This window comes from Pempheris klunzingeri, chromosome 14 (genome assembly GCF_042242105.1).
Source record: "Pempheris klunzingeri isolate RE-2024b chromosome 14, fPemKlu1.hap1, whole genome shotgun sequence".
Lineage (NCBI taxonomy): Eukaryota > Metazoa > Chordata > Actinopteri > Acropomatiformes > Pempheridae > Pempheris > Pempheris klunzingeri.
This window is the reverse complement of record NC_092025.1, coordinates 15,970,795-15,992,129: the sequence shown is the minus strand read 5'-3', so window position 1 is coordinate 15,992,129 and position 21,335 is coordinate 15,970,795. Positions and strand designations below refer to the sequence as shown.

Sequence of the window (21,335 nt, the reverse complement as noted above, 5' to 3'; positions counted from 1 at the left end):
GTTTTTTCCTGTTGTTGATTCCAGTGCAGGGGAAGCACCCGTGTGGCTGTGGAGGGAGTGAAATTTTCCTCCACAACAAACCAAATGAAACTGCCAGTGGTAATAACAGAGCAGTTACCCGCAATTTTTTCTCAGCCGTTTCACAATATATGATTTGCTCTCCTACAGTCGTGCTTTAGACTTTTAAATAAAATGCATCTATGACAGCGGGCGGGTACCGTTGCAACCCCCATTGTTTCCAATGTAAATACGCTAGCAGCCCTGCAGCAAACGAAGGCAGCATTGGCACCGAGGAGAGAGAGGGCAGCTGGACGGCCTCTGTCATTCAAGTTGATAATTATTGAATTTTTCCTGGTAACCTCTGTGTGGTCTCGCCTTGTGCCCATCAAGGTTATTTCAGTTAAGTGAGTCTAAAATAAAAACTAAAACTCGGTGTGAAAAAACATTTAAATTACCTAAAATAAAAAGAAAAAAATAGACTTTAGGGGAAGAAATTACAACAGTATTGTGTGCTTAAAAAAGTGGGTACGGTAACCACAGGGCGCACATTGTGGTAAACAATAGCTTTAACCACTGTAGCATCGTCTAAAACCAGACAACTTTCAATCTGAGAGCACAAATGTATTCAATGTATGGCCATGACAATTGGATGCTGCTTTAAAGAATGATGTTTCACTCTTGAATTAATTCTGTTGAAAGGGGATGAATATATCCCAATGACTGGGATAATGACTGACTTTGCGTGATCATCTTATAAACCACTACAACACTTAACAGATTCTGTAAATGTAAAATTACCCTCACAAGTAATAGTAAAAAAAGTAAAAGCACTCTTTTACTTTTAATTCATGCCGCAGAAATCATTTTTCTGACTTAAAACGTGTCTATAACCCATCTAACAGGTCCATCAGCCCACACTGCTGTGCACTGTCACATGTGTACACAAGACAATGCTCTCTTTACTCCAACGCTCACTGCAAAGAGCTGAAGTGAAAAGAATTAAAATGCAGACACAGGAGAGACTGAAGCATCGACCCATCTAAAAGTGTAAGAACATGGAGGGGGGGGGGGGTGAAGAAGTGAACTGAACACATGAGCAATAATCCTCAACTCCCTCTGTGGACTTTCTAACCCAGATGGACATTAACTCTGGGCGGAAGGTCAAAGAGAGCTAGAAAGAGAGACGACAGACCAACGGGAAAGCAGATTGAAAGACAGCAGAGAAAAAAAAAAGCTGTGTGGGGGTGAGAGAAAATGAGAGTGAGCGAGAGAGAGATCAGGAGAATGAGGAGTGCAATCTGTGAGAGAGAGAGAGAGAGAGAGAGAGAAAGGGGGAGAGAGAGGGGGGGGAGGAGAGAGAGAGCGCTAGTGGCTAGTGTGCAACCTCTGAAACCTGCCTATTTGCTGGCACCATCTGTCTCAGGGCTTGATGACAGCTCTTGACCATGTGATCTCACCATGTGACCCAGCAATCTTGTGAAGAAACTACTGGCCTGTCCTGTTCTACATCCTGGCCCAAGACCAGAAGGCAAAAGCTACAACAACACAATTACACAATGATAAAGGGGATGAGAGTATGCAAGGGCAAAGGACAGGTAGCTGAATATTAAACTGTTGTTGTGGAAACTGCAGCATGTGCAAAGCATTTGCTGGATTTTATTCAACCACTAGGAGAGACATTATTTTCTATATGCAGTTAAAAAGGCTTTTTTTTTTTCTCTACTGTGCAAAAGGACCATATGAGGAAACACATGTGTGAAGGAATATATTTTAGCGCAAAATAAAATCTCCCAAAACTACAAAAGATCTGCACATTTTGCATCAAAGCCTAAAATCAGGTATGTCATGGCAGCTTAGTGGTCTAACACACATATAACATAACTGCAGCATCCCCAGTTTGAGTCTTTTGTGGCATGCCATCCCTCCACTGTATCTGTCAAACAAAGGCAAAATGCATTTAAAAAAAAAAAAAAAGAACCAAAACGCCCACGAAACCACATCTTGTAACATGAAACCTTCTACGCGGAAAACAGAGATGTTATTTACAGGACAAGAAAGTTTTGGCATGAGGTATTAAGATGGCACACATCCACCTACTTATTTCCTGGTGTCAAAAACTGCTACGTAGTCGCCTATCCTCTCATCCTCTTTAATTCCCATCTTCATCCATCTATTTATTTGAGGGACTAGATACAATTTCATAAACAGAAATGCTTGTTGGGTAAAACTACTTTTAAGAGGGCGAGCGTGCTAATGCCAATTTTATTCCATGTTGACATTTACGAAAGCAGTGGCACACAGAGGAGAGATACAAAACCTTTTTGTTGGATTCAATCCAACCAGGACACACAAGGCTTCAAAGTTACCAGCAACAAACTCAAGGTCATCTCACAATGTCCAACTACCTCCACCTGCAGCGCTTGTGTCTCTATATAGTGTTCCCTTCATAGAGATTTAACAATAAAAGTGTGTCCACTGACATGATTGACCTGAAGGAGCATGTTTTTTTTTTTTATACAGCAACTAGCTTTTTGCAACATGCCAGGAGGGTACATGCAGAGATTTTAATTTAGATATAAGGACAACACCATTTAAAAAGACATAGCCTCCTACAAAATGAATGGCGGATTGATTAGAATTAGGTTTTCATTTAATCTGTCAAATAATGACGTATTAAATTTTGCACACAAACTCACAAGGTCACACGCCCGATACAAGTCAGGGAATAAAATGAAGAGTAAGTTGTCGTGTCATACGTACCGTTGAGGGGCAGAGGGTTGTCCCCTCCTGGATGGGGGAATCCCAGACGACCTGCACAGTTAGACACAGAACAGACATAATTAACACGACGGGCTCTACATATATCCAAATGTGACAAACGGAAGTATAAAGTTTTAAAATCATTAAAAGATAATCTGAAGTTTTCATGCCCGTCTTGGAGTCATTACTCTTAACAGAAAGGCTCTGCTATCAGTTAAGCAATTTGTAATTTGACAAAACGCTGTGACCATGATAATAATGCTCTTCCCTGAAACAATATAGGTCATAGTAGATATGAGTGTTGCTTCCACATCAATCTCATTAGAGACTACATCTGTGTGACGCCAACCATCTCTTTCCCTCTCCTCGACCTCCATTTCCCCATGTGTGGCTCTCTCTCTCTCTGTCTAAGCCTCATATCATACATTTTACATTGAGCCATTTGCCAGGGCCATCTTGCACGCACGCACACACCCGCACCCACACGAATGCATGTTATGATGCCAAACAAGCTTCAAAGTTATGCAAGGCCCGCTTGCTGCAGAGGGATAATGAGATGAAAGAGCTGAAATAGTACAACCATTGTTGTATGAGTGCGGACCGCCCTGTGATTGGTGCATTCCGACGCCTCGGTCACATGGAAATCTGCTGGCCCCTCCCCCACACCTCGCCTATTGAGCCCCACAGTACTCAGTAGATGTGGTGCATAAAACAGAACTAGGACTCTCTGACCACAGAAACCAGGACAGACCACCCGTAGCTTTGGGAGCCACTTTACTAAACTACACTACGCGATACTATAGATTTCCATACATTCAAGGAGATTCATAACAGTCTGAATCAGACTGCATCAGAATACAAGTTTGCTCTGTCACTCGGTTTAATCAAAATATATTCAGAGGTGCCATCCTAAACCAGACTACAGACAAGCTAAATTCTCCTCGCCTGTGCAACAGTTTATCTCCCGCTGTAATTTAGCTTAGTAATATAAATGCCGATAGGTTCACCACCCAAATTCAAAGTCCATCTGAGCGCCACCCGTCATATTCAATTTTCAGGGCTTTTAATAGTCTCAGAGGACCAAGTGTGCAGGCACGTAGGCACACCACATCCCTGTGTGCCCGCTCTGTGAACCTTATTTGTATTCTGCTTGCTGCACACATGCACCGCACAGTAATAGTTAATGTACATGCATGTACAAGGCAGTGGTGTGTGTGTGTGTGTGTGTGTGTGTGTGTGTGTGTGTGTGTGTGTGTGTGTGTGTGTGTGTGGCTGAACAGAGGGATCCTTTCTGTCAGTCAGGACAATGCTGGAAGCGATTCAAAGCCACTTCTACTGTAGACATTTTGCCTCGCCTGTTCCCCGGCTTCATCGCTCTCACTTTGTTCAATATGTTCTGCTGGAATGGCAAATTCATGCCCTGCTTATATCTAATGCGCTTGTGTGTGCAGGCTGTCTGTGTTTATTATATTTGTGTGCACATGCGTGTGTGTGGAGCAGGAGACAGCATGAGACAGCTGGCCTGGAGAGGAGTCAACGCTCAAAGAAAATGTGCAGTAATTATGTTTTTCTTCATACTTTGCTGTGAGGGGAAAGGAAAGGACTCACTTAAATCACTGCTACACTTGGCATGGCACCGTCCAAGCCTGTACTATGATTATGAAAACACGTAATAAATAGAATAATTTTTTGAAGCGGGCCAACTGCTATGAGACACAAAAAAGGAGTATGGGATCAGATGTGGTGTGATGCATCATGTGAAGCAGTAAAGAATGAGGGACTGTATGAGGACAAATCTGAAGGAGAAAAATTTGAGGGAACATGTTGCGACACGATATATTGGACGAAGTGCAGAATGAATTGAAATTATACATATTATATTATTAAGAGAAGTTGGGATAAACATCTCTAAATTCTATGTAATTTCAACAAAATTTCAAAACCTTACATGGTTCGGTTTGTAGTGAAGCAGAAGCGTTTGCTTTTCAGTTTAGAAGAAAACTTGTTTAGTCTGCTGGTGCCAAACTCTTGGATCTAATAGTCGCAGGAATCGGTGCCAGCGTGGCTGGAGCTAAGACACCAAAACGTGGCTAATGAGGTAACCTTTCAGTCGTCCTCTCTTAATATTAAGGGAAAGATTTACTAAGGTTTGACAGCAGAACATTAGATCACAGCTGGATGTGGCTGAGCACAGTGGGTGTGAGGCTGAAATAAATATGAGGTGATAGTGAAGTGTCTGGACTTAAGAGTTTCCACTCATCTTGTTATTCTGATAGTGAAACAGGTGTGTGTGTGTGTGTTTGTGTGTGTGTGTTTTACATTGATGTGCCTTTTATGCAGAACATATAGCAATAATATTCAATACATGATTAAACCAGGGACAAGGAGTAACACACGTGCTATATTGGATTTTAACATTTACATTTGCTTTGCCATTAGACACACTGTGCATGCAGGCGAGAGAAGGAAAACATGTTGTCTCTGCCATCTTTTAAGCTCAAGTTAATCAATTTCTGGTCCTCAGCTCATTAGACTGCAATGACCTAAAAAAATGGTGGTGCAGTGGGCGTTGATGAAGCCCTGTGATGAGATAAAACACTAAGAAGCGTGAAGGCTGACAGTTTCAAATCTGCTCGAGAACTAATCAAGCTCCAGTGTCTCCTTTCAAAAGTATTCCCTTTCAAACAACGATCATTATCAAAACTACTCCAACAAGCTACTCCCTCTCTATTGGCCACAGTCTCTTTTGTTAGCAAAGCGCTCCCTATCTATAATAACTGTCAGTTACACCCTCTAAAACAATAAACAACACTGGCTACCTGCTGTATTCAATAACCCATTTCTGGGTTACCATTGACTAACGTTGCCTAACATCATTCAGCCAATATTGGACATTGGCTAGTCTCTATTAATCAATAACAGAAGCCAGTTAGAGTCCAATTTCCAAATGGATGATTGAACAATATATAATAATATAAATTCATATGTCGAGAACGAGAAGTAGTTAAACAAACAGCTGGCAGTGTAACAACACCATCAAATCCATGTGCAGAGAGCTTTAATGATCAGGAATGAGGAATTTACACCGACAGAGAAACAAATTAGTCTAATATCTCATTAAAAGGGGACCTATGTTGTTTGGCAGAGAGATTTGAATGTGGACATAGATAAGGATTCATGGCTTAAAATAATTTCCTCTATGGGATAGATCACAAGAGAAGCACGAGGGAAGCTCACTCATTATAAGATACTCCACCGGTTTTATTTTACTCCTGCACGACTTTTCAAAATGGGTATTCTCCTGAATAATCTATGTTGGAAATGTAACAGTCATGTAGGTACGTTTATTCATGCCATGTGGGCTTGCCCAGTTGTCCAACCATTTTAGGGGAAAATAATCCAAACAATACAGGAATGGTTAGGCACACATGTGCCTGTCTCTGTTCAATTGTGCCTATTGGGAGACAGTTCCTGTTTACCTAATGTTTCTAAAAGTGCATTTGCTTTGGTCCTAACAGGCTTTATTTTAGCTGCGAGAGTAATTCTTAGCAAATGGAAGAATCCTGATGGCCCTGTTTATAAGGACTGGGTTAAGTCCATGACAGATGTGACTTCCTATGAGCTACTGGTAGCTAAGGTACAGAATCAGAGGGAAACATACTTACAAATCTGGGATGGGTTTTTGTCTTATTTAAGGGGTCAGACACATTAGAGTCCACTTTATTTTTTACTTCAATGTGGTGGAATTTTGCTGTAATGTTTCAGTCTGTGCTGTTTATAGCACCTATAGAGTGCTACAGGGTGACGTATGTTTGAAGGCCCACGCAGAAGTTGGTATCACCCCGGTTCCCTTGACAAAACCCTGACTGGATTTTTCCATCAGATCTCTGTGGAAAATGACTTCAACATAATAACCACTAAGCTACACTACAATTTGAAAAAAGAAAAAAAAAAAATATATGTTTGCAAAACACTATAAATGGATAAGTTTGAGTTTGGTATTTAGTGATGCATTTTATGTCATAAGACTAAACATCTCTTAAGCTTGTGTTAAGCACAGACAGTATTTCAGGGATCTAAAAAAAACCCATTGAGAGGAGGGGACCTAAATGCTAAAATGCTAATTCATTTCTGGGTTTAAGGACTCATTCCTGCGACACTCGATAGCCGACATCAGTTTAACAGTATTGTTCGCTAACAAGCCAAATGTTTCCTCTTTACTTTTTAATGGCAATGTATGGAAAGTATGTTCGTTATGATTTGACTTAACGTTAAGAGATAAAACAACCACAACTTCACACTACAGGAAACAGCGACGTGCATTTGTGTCCGTCACAAATGCATCGGACAACTGTGAATCATCGTTGCGTTCAGAAAATTGTTATTATCCTTAAAAATGGGAAGCTAAGCAGCTGTGATCATTAGAATTTAATGACGACCAACAACTTCAGCTCAGATCAGTGGGAGTTCTTCCATCTCTCGCACAAATCCCCTCTTAAATACAAAGCCTAAGCTTTCACCAGCCCTGTATTCTCTCCAAAACGCATGAGAAAAAGAGGTCATACGCATTGCACCACGCTCAGGCACACAACTTACCAAATACATTTTCTCACAAGTGAGAAAACCTCTTTTTTTGTTTTTATTCAAAGTGGGAAGAGGAGAAAAGGAAGAGGAAGACAGAGGTGTAAACTGACTGCTACACAGGCTAACCCTTCTCATTATTGTTCTTTATGGCACCAAAAGAAGACACAATAGCTTAGTTGTCTGACCTGTGGAGGAAGCGAAACGTTTCTGCTAAGAACTGAGGCGTTAAATTGTGAATAAGTGTGAGTGCGTGATGAGATTCAATGACACCGACACACGTATCTTGTTAAGACTTAATCATTATTTTGGAGCTTTTCATTTATATTTTCAAACAATTAAGGACTAATGACTATGTAATAATTACATAGAGAAATGTGCTATATACGTATGCAAGAGGGGCGTTTTCACCTTTCAGGGTGTCCTGCTCAGCCCTCATGATGTCGATCAGGGAGCTCTCCAGCGTGTTCATGTTGAAGCTGTCAAATGACCTGGTGCGTTCCTAAAGAGAGGAGAGACAGAGGAGAAACACCATTTACTTTCATTTACCTGTTTCGTCTCAACAGTTTACCACGGAGCAGCTCCGCGGGAGCAACTCGAGCAATTAGATTTATCTGCAACTTTAAATGTAACATTGCCTCAATTAACCCAAGCTGGCCAAAGTGCACACATGAGAGGAAGAGAGCAATTATCTTCATTTACACAAGCAAATATACCGTTTTCAGCTCAGACTGCGTCACAGTCTGACCATAGTGTGATCATGCCTGACAAAGGTATGCTATGAATAAAAAGGGAGCAGCCAGACACCTTCTCAGTTATTTATGAAGGGTTTTCATTTGATTCTTGCTTTAGCTTGGGGTTTTAGAGAAAAAATTCAAAAGCTATGACATATAGCTTAATTTGTGCCAGCACATATTTCTTTCCACCTTGCTTTGATAAATGTACCAAGGTATTGTGGGGATTTAAAAAGTGTCAGTACCTTAATTTAAGGTGCTGACACTTTCTGTGGGAGTGACAAACAAAACCAATAAGGAGGGAGCCATAGTTTGACATAAACATCGCTGGAATCTCAAGAGATTCCCCAATATACTCTGCACACTGGAGTTAAAAGCAGAGATAAAAAGTAGTGAGGTCAACCGTATCAAAAAGATTTCTGTTAAGGGTCTGTGTGTTTTTCTGCTTGAATTTTCTCTGCCTCCCTGTTTTGGTTTTCTGGCCATCAAAGAGTTGCTCTAAAAAAAAAAAAAAAACCCTCAGAGGCATCTTTATGGTACAGAGATGTTTGCACCATTCGAATAACACAATGATTTTTATAGGATTAAAACTAGGGTTTTTATTGATTAAAACTCTTTTCGGTCTTTAATTTCACTTGGTCTTCTTCTCCCCGCTCCACGTGGTTATTGTCTGTTTAACTGCTGTGTTACTTGCAAAGTTAACTGACTGACTGACTAACTGAGCTGTAAACTCGCTCATTCAATTAAGCAGCATAATGGAAGTCAACAGTAAAACTAGCAGTTGAACCAAACAGGAGATGAGCCAATTCTTGGGCAGCAGCTTTATCACCTACAACAAGGCAACACGGGCATCCTTGGCAAACCAGCCATACTGGGGATGTTTGTATGCACACACAAACACATGTAAACACACACACACCCATACAATGTGTACACACAAAATATGCGCACACAATGAAAACATGTGCCCATGCCCAAGCATAAACACACAAACACACACACACACACACACACTCCAAGTGCAATGCTGATAAGGCTTCTGTCTTGACTCCACCTAAACCAACAAAATATGCAGCTTCTGACAACAACTTGTTCAACTGATAAACTCTTTTAACCACAATTTGGGCGAACAACGCCGCTGAACACCACAACATGAAATTTATATCCTCCTTTGAATGCTAAATGTCTCATGTGCCAGCAACATCACGTGACTGCTTGTCTAATCCCTTCCTCTGTCTCTTCCCCATTTTTTCGGTCATTCTTCATTGTATTCTAAATGTTTAGTCATGATTGTTTTTTTTCCAAACTGTCTGGTCACGACAAAAATAAACTTTTTTTTCCTACTTTCTGCATCATATCTATTGTATCAACCACTTGGATATTTTAAAGTACAGCTGCGATTAAAAATATATTAAAATACTTACATATATTGATGCAGATTATAAAGATGTATTCTTGTAAAATATCAATGCGGACTACTTAGTATGGTTCGATTCACAATTCACAAAAGTCAGGGGACTACAGGGTTGAAATTATGGCACAACTAAAGGCCTCTCGAAATGTACAAACTTTGTGGGCAATAGGGTGTTACGGATAATAAAGCTTCACTATGCTTTTTCTAAGCCTTATTCAGCAACTCAATTTGGTGAATGTGAACAGCCGTCAAGTGGTGCGTTCATCCAGGCTGCTGTAATAACAGTTTACATTGAGGTCTGATTGAAAAAGAGAATTGTCATTTAATGTGCAGCCTACTTGAAATCCCAGTGAGAATTGATAATTGTGAGCTAATGTTGCCAGGTTAAAAAAATAACACAATAACATTAAACAACAGGGATAAATGATATGTGCGAAATCCTGTTAAAGAGAAGCAAGAAGACAAAAGAAAATCTAAAATCCTGACACAAAAAAAAAGTGAATGTGCAGCTTTATGTCACCTCTCCTGAAAAACTTTCTGACATCAACACTGCATGATCAGCTCTGTCCTCGACTTGACTGATAATGGACAGGCCTTGCTTGCACAACATAAATTACGCGACGTGTCTGTCAACCTGCAAGTAACCCAATTGTATAGTGAGTCACTCTCACCATTCACCGCTTTGTCTTTTCAACAAATGCATCTATGCCTAACCTCTCTAGTATGTACTCATTTATCCAGTAACCAGGTTACACCCGTGCAAAAAAAAAAACTATAGGTCAATGTCTGTGGAGAACGGTCTGAAAGAAAAACCACCATGGGAAGAAAAGCTCAGAGCATACTACCTTAGACCATGAACTCCACAGGGGTCAAACACTAAAGGGTTCAGGAAAACAAACCTGAGTCAGTGAACCATATGACCAAGGGTCAGGCGTGCTGGCAACTCACTTTTTCATCGACTGTCTACTGTCTGCAGTGGCTCCCAAAATCTAATAGCTACTTTTACCATCTGATCAGCCAAGAAGCCTGGCTGGATGTCTGCCACACTGGCTGGTGAAACAGCCAAACTTCCCAGCTGTAGCCAAAATCTTACCAGCACTCTGGCTCGTGTAGATCTCCCACACTGACTGGAGGAACATACTACAACAGAGACGACATGGTAGAAGAACACACCCAGCGCACGCTCTCTCCCTCAAAACAAATATCAACACAGGGATATAGGCCAGACTATGTCTGCTATTTTCTCATATCCGCCACTGTATCTTATGTGGACTTAGGCTATTGCTTTAGGTCAAATAAATCATTCATAGACCGGAGAAGCAGAAAGAAGTGAAGGACTGGTTACTGTGGGAAGTATGCACCACTATGCAAGCACACAAACACATCATGCAAGACAAACAGGGACAGGTAGCAGCAAAGTGCAATATTTCTGGGCTTTGCTGTATTTCTAGTGTTTATGGCGTTTCTGTATTATCCTATGATAATTGAACAGCAGCAGAAGGCAGAAGCTTCTCGTACTTTTGTGCCATTGGGTGTCATTATTCTATATTGTATCATCTCCTTGGTACGGTTATATTTTGGCTGACGCAGTATCGCATGGTAATCCTATTATATTGTTTCAGGAGAATAGGAATTCATTTGGTGACTGAGCTGGACTCTATATGGCGGACATGAGACCTGGCTGGTGCTCTGCAGTTGCTAAGCATTAGGCCTTTGAGAGGTGCAGGCGGTGATTAATCATCAGATTCGTGCATCCTTCTCTCTCAACAACTGGCCAGCTGACCAGCAAAGTACTCATCCCTGACAGATTGCAGGGCGTGCACAGATAAACGCGCACGCTCACACAGTCATGGTCACTCGTCACATCCAGAAAAACAGAGAGAGGGAGGGAGAGAGAGAGAGAGAGAGATTAGCTGCAAGCAAGAGCAAGACACACACAATTTACAGTGCATGTGTATCTATGAAAGCTTGCCCACGCTAACCCAAGGCCATAGCTATAAACACAGAAGACATAGCATGACATACTGTATTATTTGCATGCAGTGTAGCTGGATAAACTGAAAAAATATATATATAATAAGCATGATGGGGTCCGGCTAAAGCGAAAAGGATTTAAAAGGCAAGACTTTTCTGCCATGACTGTCAATAAAAAAAAAAAGCCAGCATGATGGATTGATTTGCATTAAGCAGCATAGACTCTACTGAGCCATGTCGCCATTTCTGAATGTTTGACCCTGAATCAACAAATGTGCACTAAACTGATCTACGTGTACCAGGATTACACCAGCAGCGAATGCATCGTCAAATCTGTAATCATCACTTTAAAAAGAAGACAGTAGATCACAGACTGTGCACACATTAAAAAAAAAAAAAAAAAAGAGAGAGATGATGGAATCAACCTGTGTTGGCAGTGTGGGAGACTGGAAACTGAGCGAATAAGATTCAACTACAATGGTCTATTGGTTTACTTATTGTTGTTTTTTCAACCAGACATTCTGGTCAATCCAGCCTACATAGGCTTAGTGAGCATATATACATTTGTTTCTTCTTCTAAGAGGTAAGTCCTTCAGCATGTTCTCTAATGTGAACAGATGATTTACTGTCAAAAAGATGACAAAATAGTACCGTGAGCATTTGGGGTGACTTAAGAATATGCTCAAAATGTACCTTTTGATGAAACCCAGCTGCTTCACCTGGAGTCAGTCTATGGAAGATGCTAATTGCATGAGCTTTGAAGATAACAATATAAACGTAATTTGAAGAGCGGCAGCACACACCAGTCATCTGAGCACATGCCACACACTGGCAAGGCCATATTGACAGAAGAGGGATGTGCCCAGTGTCCAGGATGCGCCAATCCTGGTAGAGACCTGCGATAAAATAGCAGCTTTCTGAGGAGCTGTCGTCATCAATGTGCAGGTTTACATAAAATAACAGGTAGAGGTGCATCATATGTGTTACGGTTTATAAACACAACATTCAAAGGTGACCCCTCCGCCCCGGCTTGGCGCTGCGTAGCGTAGCTTCCCCTTCGATGACTGCTTATGATCTGCCACCAGGTCATCACGTTTTTATGCAGTCCCGCCCTCACATCCTGAGTGCCGTTATTGGCTGGGGAACACACACCCACTGCCCAAAGTCTGACACCCAGAAATGTCCCGAACACAGCAAAATAAGACAACACAGGCAGAGGACAGGATCTCCACCGATAAGGACAGCCACATACTGTCCTACTAATAGGTCACGTGTGATGATTGAGAGGGATTATTTTTGTGCGAGTACATACAATGTTTATTTGAAGAAATTCCTACCTATTCTGCCTTTAACAGTAGCCCATTATGCCACCAAAGTCAAACATCAGCTCTACTCTGAGCAGAGACCACAGTGAATAACCAGAATAACATTGTTGATTTAGAAGAATTTAAGTGAAATGAGTCAGTTTGAATGTCCGAGCTAGTGTTTAAGCATCTATACCTATATATCTATACATTCACAAAATTAAAGCAGCTATTAAAGCTTCACTTGATTGACTGTAAAGTGGAAAACAGGTTGAAGTGACAAAATGGAACAGTTTCCTTGCGCTGTGACTCAACTCCTCTCAACTCTAAATAGGTTTTCATCTTTAGCACCACAAAATAGATACTGTAGGGAAACTACCATCACATTTTCATGTCATGTTGGGAAGTAAAGAATGATTAAATACAGCATGCTGTGGGTGATTAACTCAAACATTAATCTTCCATGTCATCTGCCCGTTAATGAAAAATCTAAGTTGAGGGAGGAGTAAGGAGTAACAGAGTAAGGGACATTAAGAGCATATGGAGTATGCAGTATGAGTTTTTTTACAGGTTCGAGATCATTTCAACATCCACCTCACATTTATTGGTGGGAAAGTTACCGATTTTGCCCTCATTTTTTTGTGCTTCTAATCACATCCGCGAGACAACAGGGAGAGAAAGGAAGCCCAAAGCAAAGAGGGGAAGGGGAAAATGGCAGATGAAAGAAAGGGGATGATGGAGAGACGGAAAGCCAGTAGTGAGGTAAGACACAGTAAAGAGAGAAGAAAGGAGGGCAGGAAAGGGAAGCAGGTTGAGCTTTTGATGCTTGCGATTATGTTTCTTCCTGGTCAAAGTAATTCAAAGGCCTGCTATGACATTAAATACCCCCAACTGTCAAAAACAACCTATTACCAAGTGTCGGCTGAATGGTGAGTGTATGTGTGCGTTTGGGGTGTAACAGGGGCGGCAGAGGCAAGGGTTCCGGTAGTATTTGCATTGCTTGGGGATTAGACTGAGCTGACTCCTTTAGTGTATGCAATGAGCTAGGCTAAATACAATATGACACTTCCACATAGACTCTGCTTTGTCTTCTTCCTTTGTTGAGACACATGTGCCGAAGACATAGGCCAGGGACTAATTAGGGCTCATGCACACATGGGCATGTGCACACACACACAAGCGCTCTTTCTTCCTGTTTCAGAGCGTCTGTCAAGGGTGCGAGAAGGGCACAATGAGGCTGTACGAGCAGCAGAGTTATGTGCTTGCCAGCACATCTCAGGCCACTCATTAGTCTAAAAAACACTTCTCTCATTTAACACCAGTGTAACAAGGACCAGAGGTAATGGCTGAAACCTCGGGCCTCTACAGCTTAATGGCTCAGAGGGTTTGTTTCGAGACGCACATGCGTGCTGGAGAATTTGCATGCACACGTCATGAATACGCGAGAGAATTCCACCTGATCGGACCAAAACGTCTTCCTTCAAAGTAAACCAGTCAGCCTCAACACGGCCCTGTCCTTATCTTGGAAGTCTCTTGCCAAACGTGCACTGACAATCGCTGCACCATTTCTCACATTTTCCACCAGACATAGTTTAACAGAGGCTCAAGTCAGACAACAGGTGTTCAACATTTGTTTCCACTGCAGGCCTGAAGAAGTAGTTTAATAAGGTACCTTCATATAACAGCACTATAAAAGGCTGCAGCATATCCGAGCTACACAAACAGTGGAGCTGTAACCAAGAGTTACCCAAGTAGATTACTGAGACAATATCCTGTCCTGGCTTACACCCCTTCAGGCCCGGCAGGTCCTGCAAGTCACTGGCCAAATACACCAATCCGAAATAGCCTAGTACACCTGACACAGCAGCAGGCCTCTTCACAGGTGATGAATCAGCGAGAAAGGAAAGAAAGACAACATTCCAGTTTCCTTACACAGTATGAAGACATGTAGGTTAGGTTAATTTGAAACTCTAAAATATCCATAGGTGTGAATGCGAGTGTGAAAAGTTATTTCTGTCTTTGTGTCAGCCCTGTGGCAACCTGTCTACCTCGCCTCTGGCCACTGTCAGCAGTCCTCAAGGAAAAGCGGGTATAGCGAATAGATGGATGGACGGACGGAAGGGAAAAAGATGGCTTTGCATTTAAAAGTACAAATTTCTAGTCTGTGGCTAGTCAGTAGCTGACCAGTGTATTAGCGGTGAGCAGCAGTGCGCCTGGCCTGGAGCCCATCCCAAACACTAAAGCTGCTCTAATACAGCAGTGGCCTTGCCCGCTGCAGTAATAGCCACAGTGGAACATTTTCTCCCTCCGTGTGTCATGGTGCTGTACACCACTTTAGATAATATATCCAACAAATGGTGGACGTCCTTGCTCTCAAATTGGATCTACACATTCGCTCATATACACACAAATCAAAACACAAATTGTAGATTTCCCCGTCATGGGACAAATAATAAAGGAATATCTTATCTTATCTTATATCATGAATGTCATGGCTCAAAGCAATAACAAGATAATGTCAAACTCCTTGAAAGCAGGCAGAGCGGAGGATCTCTGCTTTAGTCGCTATCTGTTGTTACATACCACCTGGCCAGTGGCATAGTCCTCTTCTAATCTGAATCTACTGAACAGCATCTAATTGTACATGTTACAGGAGTGCAACTTCATGAGAGTCAGCTATCTGTAACACTCAACTCTAGTGAAGCAATCACATCCGATCCAAAAGGCTACGAAGAAACACTATGATGAACTAAATTTGATTGTACACAGGCAGAACAAAAGGAATTCTGAAGGAAAAGCCGCTGATCCTTCATCTGTTCTGTCGGTGCTAAAATGGAAACTATGCGAGGCAGTTGGAGAAAGCTTATAGTGAAACACTGTGACAACAATTCCTCATGGGGTCTGTTTGGTTCAGAGTTACAGGAGCTTTGGCATTTCAATTACCAAACCTGGTGGCGCCTTATGCAAGGCAACATATGTCATCAGTCAGTTGAACAGTGCATGATCTTGGCAAGCACCATTTTGAGTACAGTTTTTAAAAAGCAAAGCAAAGCTATTGGATTAGTGTAGAATGTTTTTTTCAGGAAAGGCAGTAAAATGGGAGTGAATGAAAAGCCAGTGGCCTAATTGTGCGCAGGTCTTAAAGATGGAGCTACACTGAGGAGGCCTCTGACGAATAAACTTGACACTTTGTTAGCCTGTGTAATAATTTAACAGTGGTTTCTATAGCGACAGCTTCAACACTGCAACATGATCTATATGCTGACACCAAAATGACACATTTTCCAATGCAGTTACGGGGGGGCAGGTGAAACAATACCGTCAGCTTACAGTTCAGGAGAACCCATGATATATGGTTCATGAGCGGGAAACAAACCCCTTAGTAAGACCAAACCATGTGGCGAATGCCTCCAAGCAGCCGTATTAATCCAGACGTCAGTGGAAGATGTTGAAAATGGACGAAACAAAGCAGATGCGTGTTTAGCAGCCTGAAGTGAGGCAAAAAGGAATCTGCTTGAGAAAATGTTGAGCAAACACTTGCAACTATGTCTACTGCAGAGGGGAGCGGTTGTGGAGGAAAAGCAGAGTTCTCCGCAAATTTTGAAATCGTCTGCTTGAGACAATGCTTGTTATCATCACAGCAAATATCTCTACTGTGAAACATTCATTGGCTCTGAAAACATCCTGCTGTTTTTGTTTTTTTTTTATCCAAGTCCAATAGATTTAAGGTTTAAATGTAAACATATATCTTAATTTCTTTTCCTAGACCTACCTTATCAATTCCTTGTTCTTCGTAAATGGGTTACACATGCATAAATGGGTTATACTTGCATAATCAGTTCCCCAAACACTCAGTAAGGCCCTTCTAAGCCCATCCTCCATCTGCCCTTGCAGTGTCAAGAGGGCAGGAGGACAATGCTACTTTGGCTGATCAGATTCAACCACAGGAGGAGCAACATACAGCAGCTACAGTAATGCTAGCTTTAGCTTTAATCTGACATGGGGATGACACAGAAGGGACTCTCCACTGCTCAAAATGGACGCAGAATCACAGTTCTTATGAAAAGCAAATCTTTAAATCTATATTCTTTTTATGCAGCATCTACAACCATTTACTGGTGCTAAGTAAGGTGTGATTTCTTTTACTGAAACAGAGCAGATTCACCTGGCTAGTGGCACATACGACTCCTAAATGTTAACGAGGATTAAGTCCTCATGATGTGGAACAGGTCAGATATGAGCCTGACCCCATGACTATCTACAGCAATTAGGCTGTTAGCTAACAGTAAGTAACTCCTTTGTTACTTATTCAGCAAAAATACCCAAGACATGTCAAGACATGTCAGAACAACATCCTTACTGTTTGGCCCGTGGTGCACTGAGTCATTAATTGCAAGTGGAGATAAAGAAATACCTGGAAAGGTCACAAAATTTCAGTTAATTGCCTGTTTGGTGGGTTTTTTTTCGTTCAGTCCTGAATTGTGTTAGTAAAGATTATGACTTAAACTTGCCCCATGGATGGAAATGGCCAGGAAATAAAGTAGCCCCACATTGGTGGTCTCAATGGCCAATTAGTAATGCTGTTAGGCTATTGACAAACAGCTGAAACAACAAAGGCAAGCAATCATTCAGCTAATTTAATATTATCTACTTCATCAGATATAAGAGTGGGAACCAGTAGCAACCTAGTTCCTATGAGTTTATTTCACAGGGCAAAGGAAACATTGTCCAAAGGTAAGGAGGCAAAGGACACGTATGGTACTTAATGAAACCTTTCATCAGGTCTTCAGGCTTAGCTGGGCCTATAGCAACCTTCCCCTCTTCACCCCCGCCTCCTTGTTAACGACTGACACAATCAATCATGAGCGAGATCAATATAATTAATTTATCTCCATGCTCCCTTTACCTCCTTCCATCAATCCTATCAGCTGTTTTCTACATGCGGTAATGCAATTATTCGAAGTCATCTTCATTTTGTGTGGACGCGGCTGTGAAAATTACACTATGAATAGGTTGGCATTTTGAAAAGCAGTTGCTAGGCTATGGCAGCCATGACCCGGGTGATTAATAAAGCAGCAATCCTGAAACATCATGAAGCATTAGGCCCAGGCTATCAATTTACAGTATTATCCTTTTTTTTTGTTTCCGGGCTGAAGTAAAAGAAATCCCCAGATGATGTCTTCTTTTTCACTGGTGTGTATAGATTTTTCTTTGCATCTCAGTCTCTGTCAGTCTTAGTCGCTCATTCCTGCGATCGCTCTCCTCGCACCTTCTCTCGCTTTCCCCATTTCTAACCTCCCTCTCCCATTTCCATATCCTTCTCCCCATCTTTCTCTCTCCATCCACGATGCCTTCCCCCCCCCACACCCCCACTCCCCCCCATCCAGCCCCCCAGCTTGTATATGTGGCACACACGACTGCAGCGACAGAGCCACATTAGTCATCATCAGGGACATACAGCTGTGGAAGTACCGAGCTCAGCGACTGATTTCTGAGCTAACACGATAACAGATGCATCATGTAAATCCATGCCCTCTCCCCATGTCTAAAAATAGCAGCTATGCCACATACTGTAATAAAATTTACAGCTAACATAAAAGACACACTGACGTTTAATCATTCAGGCAGCAAGTGGCCATTAATGAAAAATATTACCAAACAAAGGCATGAACACACACAGTGCATAAAGAAAAATGTGCAAGTTAATAAAAGGAATAGTATGGCAGAATTATTGCTTCATCATACAATGAGGCCAACTGACCGGAAAGGGGAAGATGTTATCACTGCGGCCGACTCCATCATCCATCCAGGACTTGGGATTGAAGCCTGCGGGACTGTTTCGAGGGTACTTCTGGGATGCCACATGGTTGTTAGGGAAGGTCTTCTTCAGTGGAGAGATAGAGTTGATGGGGGTCATCCCGCCGTTCAGCCCTCGGCGATAATCTCTGCCCTGAGACCCTCCCCAGCCGCCGCCACCACTCCCATAGCCTCCTCCGGGACTCCAGGAGGTGGAGGAGCCGGGGGAGGGAGAGGGGCTCTGGTAGCTGGCTGGACCCCAGGGGGACGGGGGCTTGTTCAGGCTGTTGGACAAATGCGGCAACTGGCTGAAAGCTGGATTCCTGTGCGGAAAGGGCGGTGGAGGGTGTGGAGAGGCCGGGGAGCGGCGATGCTGCTGGTGTTGGTTGTGGGGGTGTTGGAAGTGGGGGTGTGGTGGGGGAGCAGGGTGGTGCTGGGACAAGGCCGCCGCCGGTCCAATCTGAGGGGAGAAATTCCCACCAAAACCCGGACTGACGTGATGTGAGAAGTTCTGGAACAGCAGGGGCCCGTTGTTGGCAGAGGCCGGGTTGAAGAAGCTGACGTCCTCATTGATGATGGTTGATGGTGCTGGCGGGATGGCAGTTGACCAATTATTGAACCCAGTGAGCGATGACGAGGTTGTACTGGACTGCACCGGACCAGTTCCCCCAAGACCAGACGTCTCCTGGTAATCAAAGCCTGTCAGGACTGGAGACTCGAGACGTAGCTGCTTCTCCTTTCCGTTACTTCCTTCAGACACGCTGTCTGTCTTGACTTCCTCTGACCGGGCTTTTTCCAGTTCTGAAATGATCCCACCGCCACTTCCACCCTCCTGGTGACTCCCAGGGGACAACTGCTGCTGCTTTTCTTGCGTTTCTTGCATTTCCTGTTGCTGCTGTGCTTTGGGCTTCTCTGGGCCCCCCAGGATTTCGTCTTGCACGCTGTTGTGGGTGGCAGAGGCAGGGAAGAGCCAGGGAGAGCCTCCCGTGGTGCCATTCCCTGCGGCTGTGGTGCTGTTTATGAAAGCAGCAGGGCTCTGCGACACATTTTGGTGGTGGTGTGGGGGCTGCAGATGCGGGTGGATGCGGACCGGGAATGCAGACTTGTTGCCAGTGTTGTTTTGAACTAGGACTCCAAACCCGTAATCCCCCATTTGTTTTCTCCCCCCACACACAAATGCTATCCCGTGATCGTTTGGTCCTATTGAGAGAAGAGCACACAGGATGGCATGCACTGAGTTAGCAGTCAGCTCATCTCATTCCACTATAGATCAAGGGATTTAGACACAGCTAGGTGATGGACATAGACATTTTCTAGAGACATAAAATATCTTTTTTTTTTTCTGTTGGGTCTGTTTTACTCCCTCAGAGAATTCATACGTAGACATATGATAATCACACAGCACTGTCATGAATGAGCTCATTCTTGCACTGAACAATCTAGCCTTATTACTGAGGGCAGCTGAAAAAAGCCAACCAGTTACAACGTTACATCTTTAGCTAATTATAACCCCGCTACGTTGCCAGCTTGTAAGTCTACAGCTGAGCTTCTGGCAGCCACCAATATAGCTGGAAACACTGCTGTGTCGAGCCGACACAGTCTCCATTTGGAGACGTTTTCTAGACGCAAAGCAAACTGACAGACAATTAATTACCCGCGGTGTAACCTTAGAGAGAGCACGGCGGTGCTAAATATCAATGAATGGTGAAAATATTACCAATATAGCGACGTTACGTTCAGAGGAAAAACTCGACCTTGTTTGACAGCTGTCAGGAGTCCAGCCTCAAAATACATCAGATACAAGTCTAACACTTATTTTCTTTGCGCCGAATGAATACTGTCACACATTTCTGCTCATTATTAACTACATATTTCCACTTGAGGTAGCAGTCGACAGACGAAGCGGTTTAAGCCAACTAGACATGTTAGCCGGCCAGCTAGCACTTCCATCCGTTGCTAACGTTAGCTAGCTAGCTGTTAACCGTTAGCACAGATGCTAGCTAGCTGGACAGGCTTGAATACGGGCGAATAAAATGTCTTTTCACCTTCTGATCACCACCTTCGACCTCGGCGATGTCTTTGTCGAGATCCTTTCCTCTGGGCTGAGAACAAGGTGGTGTCCTTGAGAAAGTGAGTGCGTCAGGCAGAGGTTTTCAGAGGCGATTTGGTAGCTGACTCGTACAGTGCAAGTCGGTCAGCTTTTTTTTTTTTTTTTTTTTCCTCCCTTCTCCTGACGTGTCCTGCCTGCTCAATGACACAGCTCTCTATCTGCTGCTGCCTCTAATCTGGACCGTGTGATCGAAGAGCTTTGTTAACGTGGCAATGTGGGAAATATATTCGACCGCGGTTCTCTCACAAGCCTTATGCGACCGGTTTCATTGTTCGTTTTTGACTCCAGGGTAATTTCTCGCTAACTGTCTTTCCTGCAGACCCAGCCGATTCCTGTGTTGCTCTTCTTGGCTGCCCCTCTCTCCTGGAACCGACCGTGGCCGAATGACAGCGAGAGATCAGCCGAGACCCACTTCCGCTTCCAGCGCCTCCCTCTGCACCGCGACCCCGCCCCCGGAGAGCCACACCTCGGTCAGCGATTGGCCGGACCGCCGGCGGCCGCGCCCATCTTCTGCAACACTCAGCGGCCGTGCACCAATAATACACCCATGCCGCACATAAGCGCTGCCCACTGAGGTCAGAAATGTTAAAATATAAATCCTCCCAGCACGGTCCTGTCCTTTCACGACGCAGCCGGTATCAGGTCGTGAGAAAACTGAGATA

At 43.1% G+C, this 21,335-nt stretch overlaps 1 protein-coding gene across 1 annotated transcript in view; it reads right to left on the bottom strand.

Annotated features, from left to right (window-relative positions):
* Positions 1 to 21,043, bottom strand: part of cpeb4b (cytoplasmic polyadenylation element binding protein 4b) — a 29,076-nt gene extending 8,033 nt beyond the window's left edge. Inside the window, exons 1-4 of the mRNA XM_070843107.1 lie at positions 20,609 to 21,043; positions 18,529 to 19,763; positions 7,753 to 7,843; positions 2,761 to 2,811 (exon numbers count right to left, since the gene is read on the bottom strand). Coding sequence (XP_070699208.1) covers positions 2,761 to 2,811; positions 7,753 to 7,843; positions 18,529 to 19,716 — 1,330 coding nt within the window. The 5' untranslated portion in view covers positions 19,717 to 19,763; positions 20,609 to 21,043. The remainder of the gene's footprint in view (positions 1 to 2,760; positions 2,812 to 7,752; positions 7,844 to 18,528; positions 19,764 to 20,608) is intronic.
* Between the last annotated feature and the right edge of the window lie 292 nt (positions 21,044 to 21,335).